Source organism: Heterodontus francisci, chromosome 15, assembly GCF_036365525.1.
Source record: "Heterodontus francisci isolate sHetFra1 chromosome 15, sHetFra1.hap1, whole genome shotgun sequence".
Taxonomy (NCBI): Eukaryota; Metazoa; Chordata; class Chondrichthyes; order Heterodontiformes; family Heterodontidae; genus Heterodontus; species Heterodontus francisci.
In genome coordinates this window covers 46,139,817-46,152,236 of record NC_090385.1, presented here as the reverse complement: position 1 = coordinate 46,152,236, position 12,420 = coordinate 46,139,817, and the positions used below count along the sequence as shown (strand labels likewise).

General features: G+C 42.3%; 1 protein-coding gene across 1 annotated transcript in view; it reads right to left on the bottom strand.

Annotated features, from left to right (window-relative positions):
• Nucleotides 1-10,773, bottom strand: part of nlgn3a (neuroligin 3a) — a 195,209-nt gene extending 184,436 nt beyond the window's left edge. The window contains exon 1 of the mRNA XM_068047486.1: nt 10,385-10,773. Within this exon, the coding sequence (XP_067903587.1) occupies nt 10,385-10,505 (121 nt within the window). The 5' untranslated portion in view covers nt 10,506-10,773. The remainder of the gene's footprint in view (nt 1-10,384) is intronic.
• Nucleotides 10,774-12,420: the final 1,647 nt, after the last annotated feature.

The window sequence follows — 12,420 nt, the reverse complement described above, 5'->3', positions numbered from 1 at the left end:
AGTAACAAGAGTTTGTTTTTGACTCATTTGCAATGCTACATTGCCAGAGGTTGTATGTATATATTATACTCCATTTCGCAGGGAACAAAGCCCTTAATCACTGGAGTTTTCAGTACTGCGCATGAGGGAAAAGTCTGGTGAGTTCCTAAAAACATAATACTACCACCTCATTAAATATGCATTCCTGTCAAGGCAGTGCAGACTATGGGGAAGAATACCAATCTTTAGTAGTCCCAGAACTATCACACAGCCCTGCTGTGTCCTCCTCTTTTATGTTCTCCACACACACACGCACACAAAAATCAATCCTCATCCAAAGGTACCTTATCCACGGTACCTGCCCACCCAATCTTGTCTCAGCCAGCAGAGGTTGCTCTTTCGAGTAATCCTGGAGGTTACACATTCCCTTTTCCTGCAGCAAGCCTCCTGCTGTTCATCACTTCACCTTAGCAGCATAGCCAAGGTGAAAGTCTTATTATGCAAGCAAATTGCTCACACAAGTTGGCAACCCAGCATCTACAGTGGAATACCGACAAGATGCCCCACCCTCATTCCTTCAACAGCTCAGTACTCAGCAACAGCAGATTGCAACTCCCACAGACACAACAAATCTGTTGGATAAACTGAAAACCTCCAACAACAGTAGCATCAGATTAGTTGCTACTGATGTTTATAGAAAACTTCACATCCTTCAAAGTGATTTTCATTTAGCATAAAATCATCTAAAAATTGGTTTGAAACAATGCACCAGATTTTCAAAACATTCAGGAGTAATTCATTTTTTGAAATGTCAACCCACTCACAAAAGTTCTGTACAATTTTTTTAAAAAACATTTCTCAAGTTTAGATATCCATTAATACCATATATGGCAGGATACACTTCTTTCGGCTACATTCTGTGATTTTAATTGCACAACTACTTGTAATCAAAGATGTGAGATCCATCTCCCTCTGGATATGTGCTAATCTCTTTCCTGGTGCAAGTACTGAGCATTTCCCAGTGTGTGTTAGTCTCTCTGTCTCTGTTCTGGTGTATTTACAATATTTCCCAGTATGTGTGTTACAAGAAGAATTTGCATTTCTGTAACACCTTTAAAATAGTAAATGTCCCAAAGTAATTCATTGAGTCAGAATGTGCACTGAGGAGTAATAAGAGAAGAATTAAGGTAGGTGACCAAAGGCAGAGTTGAATTTTTAGGTTCTGAAGTGACTTTTAAATTGGGAGAGGAGTAGCCAAGGAAAGGGTTTAGGAAGAAAGTTCCAGACAGTAAGACACAAATGCTTGTAGGGTCTGCCACCAATGATTAAAAGTGAAAGGGGGGGGGGGGGGCGGCGCAGTGTGTAAGAGACCAGAGACCGAAGAGCACAGGGTGCATGGTGGGAGCTGGTTGCAGAAGTAGGACAGAGGAAAGCTATGACGGGATCTAGAAAATGAGGAAGATATTCAATTAAGAAACTGGGAAACAATGCTGGTTGGTGAAGATAGGAATGATAGACAAGCAGTACTTAGCATGGAACTGGATATTGGTGGCAGAGCTTTGGCCAAGTTGGAGTTAATGTAGGACAGATTACAGGAGGTTAAGCGCAGTCAGGATCAGCTTGAGTGAATAGCTGAGGGAGCAGCTGGAGTTAGGGCAACAGTGCAAAGTTATGTTGGACACTGAACAGAATGGGTCCAGTCTTATTGATGTTAAGTTGGAGAAAATTCTGGGTCATCCACAATGATGTTGAACAAGTTGTCATACAACAGTAGTGGTCATGTAGTCAAGGGTGGCGGAGAAGAGGTTGAAATGGTTGTCATCAAAATACATATGTAGCCTGGCTACACACCTACAAATAAGGTTACCAAATTGTAGCACATTGACAAAGAATAGGAGTGAACCCAGGATGGAATTTTGTGACACTGCCAGGATAACCATATGAGGGTGTGAAGCGAAGCCTTTACAGAGATGAATTCCCTACACTGCGACAAGTGAAGGGGATGAAGTGGTAAACTGTCTAGAATGCAGCAGAGAGATCAAGGAGGACAGGAAGAACGAACACATCATGGTTGCAAACAAAGATGACATTGGAAACACTGTGACCACTGCAGTCTTGAGGCATAAACCAGATGAAAGGGATTTGAACAGGGAATGAAGGAGCGCATTGAGCACAGAGTAAGATGGAAAGAAAGGCTTGATATGGCGGAGTTGTTGGAGGAGAGGTCAGGATGACATTTTCTGAGCAACGGGTGATGACGGCAGTTTTCCAATGCAAGGAAATGGTTCCCGAGGAAGAACAACTACTGAATCTGTACCTGGGGCAGGTAAGAGGGTTTCCCAGATTTTTTTCTCAATCTCTCCTCCCAGGTGCAGTACTCAGCAGTCTCTCCTTCTGGTGTAGATATTGATGGGAGAAACTGGTTATCACCTGCAGCACAACTGCAACAAGTGCCCAAAAGAGTGAACCAAGGACTGCTGAAAATTAGTCCTCGGGCCAGGAAACTGGTTAGTAGTATTGATATGACAGATTTTCAACTACAGCTTGCCAGTTGAGTACGAAGCAAGACCGCACAGATCTGATGCTGGCAGTGGCCCTGAGGTAGGTCCTGGGGGTGGCAGGGTGTTGGAAGGGTGAGGTGGGGGGGGGGGGGGGGGGGGTTTAGGTGGAGAGTGGGGGTAGAGCAAATGGTGGGTGGGGGGCAAGCACAAACCAGTAGTGGCCCGCACTAGTGGAGCACTCCTACTATTCCGTATTCAAGTAAATGGGGAAAAAGGTTTACTTACCTTGTCTTCAGCAGCTTCCATAGGTAACTTTAGGGACCACAGGTTAGACAATTGTCGTGCCTGAGAAACTAGTGAGAACTTGCACAGTGCAAACTCGGTCTATTTTTGACAAAGTTCAACCCGGGGTCCTTAAATAGATTTTAGGTCCTAATTAGCATATTGTCTAAGCCAATGGGCCTGGTTTTAACTCTAAGTGGATAGGCTTTGAGTGAGTTAAAATCTCACCCAATGTGTTTCAGACACCTTGAGGCACATGACATAGCTCCTTGAAAGTGGATCTCTCTTCCCCTCATTTCGCACCTGAGAAACAGGTGAAACAAGGTCCAATTTCACCCTGAGTGTTTGGCAGTGTGTACTTGCACCATGACAGAGATTGAATATTTCTCTCAATACCTCCATCCAAAAAGAAAACATACGACCAATGTAAAAGTACTTTCAGTGTTTCTCTCTCTCTCTCTGGAGATATTGACGGTTTCCCAGTATGTTCCTCTCTTGTGTCCAGTAAGCTACTCTCTGGTATACAATTGATCCTATCAGCTGGACTGGTGCAACAAACAAAATGCATGACATCAAATGCATGACATCTGTGTAAAATACAAAAAACTCTAATCAAATGACACACACACTCTTAGGCTGTTTCTTGCAGTTTCCATTTGGTTAATTGCAGTTTGATGACGAAGCTTGCTGCTTGCGTTGAGAATACATGCTCGCTCCTCCCCATGTGATACCAGGTTTCTACCTACCTCCTTTTCTACATATTTTCTTGTTGGGTTTTCTCGTGCATTCCTTCGATATTCTTTTTACTGTAAAATGAATAAAATACTGCAAAATAACATGAGGCTCCATCAGACACAGTAGGAGCATGCAATCACAACAGTCTCACTCCCCCTCCCCACTCTCATACAGGCATACATACACACACACACATACACACACACACAGGCGACCTATTTGCAGAAATATTCAGTCTTCCCAGGGCACAGCTGGTCGATGCTGTTGGAGCAGCCAATGCAGTACCACTCTGATTTGAGAGTGTGGAGAGAACTCAAATTGGGCATCATGCACCCCACCCCCACCTCTCAGTAAGGCAGATCAGTTGATAATCTTTTATATTTCAAGTAGAAACTGCCCCACATAAAAAGCCATTTTTCAAATGTTCCCCTGATGAAAGAATAAACTCTGAATGATCCCTCAGGAATTCTGATGCAGGGTCTTATCTGAAGAACCTGCTCTTCAAATGCTGATGGCCCTGCTGTGTATTTCCAGCATTTCTTGTTTTTGTTTCAGATTGATTGTTCACAGGTTTTTCTTATCTGGTTCCTTTTTGGGGAAGAACTACTGTGGTTGCTGTTCCTTAATGGATGAATTTGTGAAGATTTGCTCTGATCTAAAAGAATGCATTCACGATTTTACTAGTAATAATAAAGGAAATCTTCACCACTGCCTTCATGATATTGCAACATGAAAAGACCAAAGCACTTCTTCCTCCAGGGTGGTTATACTTAGCAATATTTGTAAATGCTAGGTTTCACCGGTTTGTCTGTCACTGGTAGTGTACAGAGTTGATCTGTGTGGAATCCCAGCAATTATTACCATCACCTGAACAGTGTTATCTGCTAATTACCTCAAGTGAAGCACATTACTCAGATCATAACCAGAAGATACTGCCCTACAATCTAAAATATTTCATGGTGTTAATATTCTGTGTCAAATAAAATACACTTGCATCACTCTTTCCTACAGATTTCACCCATATCTTTTCATGCATTATAACAGTTTCTGCATTCTCTAATTCAGTACACTTTCTTACTAATTGGACATCTTCCCTAATATCTCCTGTGGCTCAGTGTCATATTTTGTTTTACAATGTCTCTGTGAAGCTCCTTGGGACGTTTTATTAGAATCTCTATATAAATGTTGTTATTCCTTGTAAATAAAAATGTGGATTCTGGACAATTAACTCATCCTTTTCTGCACCATGAGCTACTCAGAATCAGCCCAAGATGCATGCTACAGATCAAAGATTATTTTTCTCCGCTCCTAAAGTCACTGACTACTTGCTAAGGTACAGTTCCACAGTTGCTGGCCATCATCCAAAACCTTGCCCATGGGGACGTTTTTAATGTGCGAGCCCGTGCAGCTATTTTTGCAAGGGATACATCACAGCAGCTCTCTCCTCCATATCTGAATAGCTGCCAATCCTATCAGCAGGGGTTACTGTACAGGGATCAAAAACTGGAACCTGGCAGATATCTTTCCTTCCATCATAAAGAAAACTGAAGACAATTGTAGTGCCCCTAAACCAGTCCCAATTATGTAAGAGTTACATAGAAATTACAACATGGAAACAAGTTGTTCAGTCCAACCAGTCCAGGCTGATGTTTATTCTCATTTTAACCCCACAACCACTGGAAATAGTCTGTTTCCATCTACTCTATCCCATCCCTTCATAATTTAAACAGCTCTATAAAAATCACTCCATAATTTCCTTCAATCTAACAAAAAACAGTCCCAATTTTTCTAGTCTATTTTCATAACTTGTATTTCTCCATACCAGGGAGTATTCTAGTGAATCTGCACTATATCCTCTCTATTGCCTCAACAACTTCTCTATAACATGGAGCCCAAATCTGCACACAGTACACCAAGATTTTTTTTATATAGGTTCATCATTACATCCCAACTTTTATATTATATATCTTTCGCCATGAAAGTCAGTATTACCATGCCTGCTACTTTAGTTTCATTGGCAAATTTGGACACTATTCCCCCTAGCGTTACAACAAAATCATTGATGTACAGTGAAGAGAAACGGTTCCAGAACAAAATCCTGTGGGAATCTGCTACGCACTTCCAACCACTCGAAGAAACAGCCCTGAATTTATACTGTCTTTTTCTTGCCTTCTAAGCATTTTTAATCAAATTCTCTACCTTTCCCCTAATTTCATACCCAAAAAATGTTTTGGGAGGTTTTTCTACATTAAAGTCACTTATATAAGTCAAGTTATTGTTAACCTTCCCCAATAGCCTCCTATATGGTCCTTTCCCTGAACTTGCATCTTTCTCTCCTATCTCCCCTCATGACTTCTTCAAGCTTATCTTGTCCATGAGACCCACCTCCTGCTCCCTCAGCCCTATTCCCACTAAACTACTGACTACCCAACTTCCCTTCCTAGCTCCCATGTTAGCTAACATAGTTAACGGTTCTCTCTTCAGGTGCTGCCCCCTCGCTTTCAAATCTGCCTTCATCACCTCTCTCCTCAAAAAAACCCTTGACCACCCCCCCCCCCCCCCCCCCACCACTGTCCTTGCAAATGACTGCCCCATCTCCAACTTCCCTTTCCTCTCCAAAGTCCTTGAACGTGTTTTTGCCTCCCAAATTGGTGCCCATCTTTCCTGGAACTCCATGTTTCAATCCCTCCAATCAGATTTCCACCCATACCAGAGTACCAGAATTGCTCTCAAAGTCACAAATGATATCCTATGTAACTGTGTCAAAGGCTGTAGATAGGTCAAGAAGTTTGAGGAGGGATATTTAGCCTTTATCTCTTGACCTGTCTGCACCCTTTGACACAGTTGATCACACCATCTTCCTCCAAAGCCTCTCAACTGTCGTCCAGCTGGGTAGGACTGCACTCACCTGGTTCCAGTCTTGTCTATCTAAATGTAGCCAGCGAGAATTGCCATCAATGGATTCTCTTACCATTCTTGCACCGCTACCTTTGATGACCCCAAGAATCTATCCATGACCCCCTCCTATTTCTCATCTGCATGACGCCTCCTCGGCGGTAGCATCTTAAAAAATGCCAGTTTTCACAAGTACGCTGATGACACACATCTTTACCTCACCACTACTTCTCTCGCCCCCTGCACTGTCTCTAAATTGTCACACTGCTTATCCGATCCAGTACTAAATAAGCAGAAACTTCTAATTAAATACTGAGAAGACTGAAGCTATTGTCTTCAGCTTCCACTACAAACTCTGTTCCCTCACCTCTGACTCCATCCTTCTCCCTGGCAACTGTCTAAGGCTGAATCAAACAGTTTGCAACCTTGGTGTCATATCTGACCCCTAGATGAGCTTTCAATTAATGTGCGTGGTCACCAAGGTCATTTCCACCTCCATAACATCACCCGCCTCCTCCCTTGCCTCAATTCTAACAAACTCCTGGCCAGACTCCCACATTCAATCTCTGTAAACTTGTCATCCAAAACTCTGTTGCCCCTGTCCTAACTCACCAATTCCCATTCATCCATCACCGCTGTGCTCACTGACCTACACTGACTCCCAGTTAAGCAATGTCTCGACTTTAAAATTCTCATCCTTGTTTTCAAATCATGGCCTTGCCCCTCCCTATCTCTAATCTGCACCAGTCCTACAACCCTCTGAGATAACTGCGCTCCTCTAATTCTGGCCCCTTGACCATCCCCAATTTTAACTGCTCCACCATTGGTGGCCACGTCTTCAGCTGGCTAGGCTCCAAGCTCTGGAATTCCCTCCCTCAACCCCTCTGCCTCTCTACTTCACTTTCCTCCTTTACTACACTCCTTAAAACATAGCTCTTTGGCCAAGCTTTTGGTGATCTTCTCCAATATCTCTTACAATGCCTCTGTGAAGCACTTTGAAATGTTTTACTATGTTAAAGGTGCTATATAAATACAAGTTGTTGTATGTTGTCAAAACCTTTCAGGAAGTTCATGTACATTTCCCACATTCACATAAATGCCACTTCCTCAAAAGAATGCCATCACTTTTGTGAAGCGTAATCTCCCTTTCTGAAATGCATGTTGGTTGCCTCTAATAATGTTCTCCCATTTTGATATTTAATAATTAAAATATTTAAAGATTCTAAAAATTTTCCATACAACAGATGTTAAATTGTAATTACCTGAACTGGCAGTCTCTTTTCTGAAAATGGGTATTACATTGGCCTCTCTGCAGTTATCTGGCACACATCACAATAAAACTCTGAAAAATAATTTTTAAGACTTCTACTATTCCCTTTCATATGCTTTGATGTATTTTGTCAGGTCTTGGCACCATATTCTCCTTTAGCTCAATTTCTTCATCCTGGGTTCATAATTTACTCCAAATGAAACTCTCTTCATTATTAAACTTAACTTCAGCTCCCTGACTCTCCACTCTAAATCCCATTTTCCTTATGCCTCACACTGTATATATAGCTCTCCCTAACCCCTCATTCATTCTAATTCAAATCTATTACTCCTCACTGAAACTAAATACAGTTCTTTTTACACCTAGTTATTTACATTTAATTCTCCTTGCTCCTGATATTATTGCATTCAGGCCCCCACCTGCCAAGAATGAGACATAGTCACTTAGTCATATGAACACTGATTTTAAACTTGCTGGGAAGAAGAGAAGGCCTGTTACAAGGGCTGCCAGACACTTCGCTAACATTCTAACAGACAGTGCTTGTGGAGACAAAAGGACCATTCAACCCACAATGGATTTTGATCACCAGACATTGAAGATGTAAGGAAGAGCATTCCAGAGACTGCTAAGGTGATACAATCCACAAAAGCCAGTACTGGTTAAACCAGCTGGTCACATGACTACTGGCTGGTCCAGGGTTTTTTGAACTAGCCACAGAGTTTTTGAACTCAAAGACTGTTTGCTCCTGGAGTGAGATGACATCTGTCTGCTCCCATCTCTTTCTCACAAGCCTCTGGACCCACTGAGGACACATGAACTTCAAGAGAGAAAAGTCTCCAGCATCAAACAAGGTTTTAGAATAATACTGGGCCCCAATGAAAAGCAAGACCTACCTACAATCAAGTACTTTACAGCGAGCTCGAAGAACAGTAACCAAAACTATCTTCAGATATTGCCTCAAACTTTTCCACTTTATTTCTTCTGCTCTTTTCTGTCTCTATCTGTATGTGTGTATCGCGTATGCACGCTAGCGTGGGCGCATCGCGTATCCATAGGCGTTAACCGAATTAGAGTTTCAATTTAAAAGTTCAACCTTTTTTCTTTAAACCGAAGAAAACCTGTTTGCCTAGTTTTTTTGCTTTATAATTGGAAGTTAGTGAACTAAAGGGGAGCTAAAAAAAGTGTGTTTAAAATTAAACTGTTACGGTAAGACCAGGTGAAGGCTGAGAGGGAACCCTGGACTCCTTTCTCACCTGGTCGTAACACTATCTAAATCCACCTCTCCTTACCCCTCCTTTTAACTAAATCCCGATCTCGTCAGTCCCGACTCAGCTTAAATCCAGCTCTCTTACGGACAGATCAAGTTTACTCCCCCTCACCCAGCAAGACTGCTGCATGGAAGGAGTTAGAATGTAAGAACACTGCCCACTTTGCATAGGTTTTCAGCATGAGACAAAGTTCCCGGCTTATGTCTATTAAGTAAATAATGGTTTCAATGGTAATGGTAATCTCACGCACTTGAGTTTGAATCTAGCCCAGTTCCTGCTTGTAATAGTCTTGGATCTAAAATGAATTCTGCTTGTGACATTTTGACGCCCACTCAAAAAATGTCCACAACATAGATTTAGGCATCAATTTGATCTCTAACTCAAGAGACCATAAGGTTGAATTGTATGAGAAAACAAAATGTTACACAGGTGCACTGGAAGTGTCCGGAGTCTGGAGTTAAGGTGGACCTGGAAGGGTATAACAGCTCTAAAATGCACTTAAGACTTAGTGCACTTTTTCTAAGAATTTTTCCAGTGCTGATGTCACTCACATTGAGTGCAAACTATTATTAACACGATAGACCAATCCTACTCCATCAGGCAGCCTCTGTGTGAGTGGCTAGCCGATATCCATACATAGCGATGCTCACAGCCATGTTTGAGAGATTAGCCCCAGGCCACAGTGAGGCCTGTAACAATAGCTCTAGCACATGAGGCCTCAATGAGTTTTAATACTTTTAATAATATAAACAAGATCAAACCAAATATTACTGGATTATATAACAGTATGACCAATTGACATTGGCTCATGGATAATTTACACTGGTTATGGGGTATACACACTGATTCATGCATAGCTGATACTGACTCATGGGTAATCTGCATTGATGGATGGATAATTTGTACTGATTTTTGGGAAATTGGTTCAGCATCTCAGTGAATGGACAGTCTGCCCTCTTCCCATTATAAGCCCAAAGGAGTGAATTAAAACCTCAGTAAATGCCAAATAGCAGTCTAACCCTCTGGATTTGAGAGTGCTCTTGCATCAAACATTCAGGCACAACCCAAATATGTCCTGGGAGAATATTTCTGCAATCACCCTTTGCAAACCTTCCAATCCACTTGTCCCCTCACAGTGTGAACCCCAAACACTGAGAATTAACCCTGTGGTCAATGCACCTGGCCTCAGATTTTCTGCAGTGATGATAAGCTTTTGGTTGTCAAACTGTGCCAAAGAAACAAAAGAGGAACCATAACAGTGCCATAGACAGTAAGAGATGGAAAAGTCAAGGCAAGGAGAAGCCACAACATGAGCCACATGACATCTGCATGCAGGAGGGGGACAGTGGGGATAGAATATAGAGAACCACTTCATGCTTAAAGAGCAACATACAGACAAAACAGCAACAAAGAATCAGATAAAAGAAGCATTGGTTTGTCCCCCACTGACTCACCATCCTCTGTGGGGACATAGATGTTTAGATATAAGCAGTCTTCATTTTGATCCTGGATGTAAGTTGCAACTATATCCAAATTGGCTGTGAACCAAATCGGTAACATGATTTCCGGTACCATACCATGAATGTTTTGTGGACAGACGGGAGCGAAGTGAGTAACGTTGCGTATCCCAGACCAAGAGGGTGGAGGTTCTGGCGGTTGGAACCGTTTCTCCCCAGTGGGAGCACTAGCATATGGAACTCCCAGGTACTGATCCACTGGCCCGAGTATGTCACTTGGCAAGGGAATTCGGATCCCCCGCAGTTTTCCATAATGCGTATTCACAGTTGGGTAATTAATCTGACCCTCCAGCACTATGACCCTGACAGCAAAGCTGAATATCCAGAGAGCAGCGCTGCAGTCTACATTTAAGAAAATGGTAGCTATGCTTCGCAAAAAGGATACAGGCCAACTCCATCTTGTATAAAGAAACATTGTACACGATGACATCACCAGATTCTCACCAATTTAAATTCCAAAAACACGATGCCAATCTATAACTGCAATAAATCCAAAGGTCATGGGGAGGGAGGTTCTTATCTTGTTACACTAGTTCTTGTTCTGCTCTCAATCCACAGGATATGCAAAGCCAAGTAACCATCCTGCAGCTGGATCCTGTCCAGTAGTTTCAGATCTGGAAGGTGCACATCTAGTCATCCAGATAGATGTTTATTCTTCACACTTGCATTTCTGTTTGAAAGACAAATCCTGTGACAAGTAAAGAGAAACAAATTTAACTCATGCCTGTGTATATGAAGCTTTGTCTGTAAGGAAAGGGAGACAGAAGGATAAAAAAAAAACACAGCAAATGTGTAAACACGGACTGACAGTTATTAAATCCCGAACCACCCAGATGTGTTTTTTTATTTATTAGGAGGAACATAGTGTTTGACACTGGAGTTCCTGGGTTATCAGATGACATGTTCCATTTCTGCCAGATTAAGACCACATCTTTAAGTTCCAGTCTGAGGCCAGGCATGAATCTTCTGCCCACACCCCCACTATTTCAAGGGGCCATGTAAGAAGAGATTATAAACTGTCACAAGAATTCTTCCCTTTACCCTCATGAAATACCTCAGTGGAACTCTCAGCATTTAAGACTTGGCATGAGTCCCAAACCTTTGCTAGAATAAGGCAATCAACCCAGGTTGGCATTAATTACCTTCTCAAGGGCTGTGCGGCTCCAAGTGAAAGCCAAAGACTTAAAAATTATTTGGTCCAGTTGAGTCTTCGCAGGATGGCACTGCTCTGCCTCAGATGGGCAAATTGCGCCAGGCTGGGGTGAGCGTCCTGCCCGATCCCAGATATAGAACCGGCTACCATGCCCAGGATTTGGGATGGGCTGTCTAGCCTGGGGAACAGCAGATGGGATGGGGGTGGGGGGAGTTCCACACTGCCATATTTATGCTGCTGTAGCAGAGCCCCTTGAACTTCAGGGCCACGGTATTTAAACATTTTAATATGCAATTAGAACTTAATGTCTTATGGAGACATTTCTAAAATTTGAAATAACACGCTGAGACTAAAATTACAATGCAACTATTTTCAGGACAACTGTTGAAATGCTAGAAATTGTAATAAAAACATCAATATAGATTTTATGATATGGATGCATTTACACCTGAATACTTAGAAATAAGTTTGCTCCAATATGGATAGAATGTGACTTTTTTTGACCCAACTTTCTGAGGTCAGCACATTATCATAATTGTACATAGCAACAGATGCAGATTTGGGCATGTGGTGGAAGTGGAAAATTACATATCATTGCAAGTTAATTAATAGCTGCACGAAGGGTTTCCTGTTGCGTCACTGCATGCATTGCAGCATGCCTGCTGGGAGCTAGAGTCAAATTGCAAGCTGCAAATGACCATAACTGTCACTGAATGTGTTAGCTTTATGCTACATGGCAGTTGCTGTTATCCTTGGAGCAGATGGCAATGTTCTGCACGTGGGTCTCTGAGGACATGGAAAGTGTCCTGATAGTTCCCCA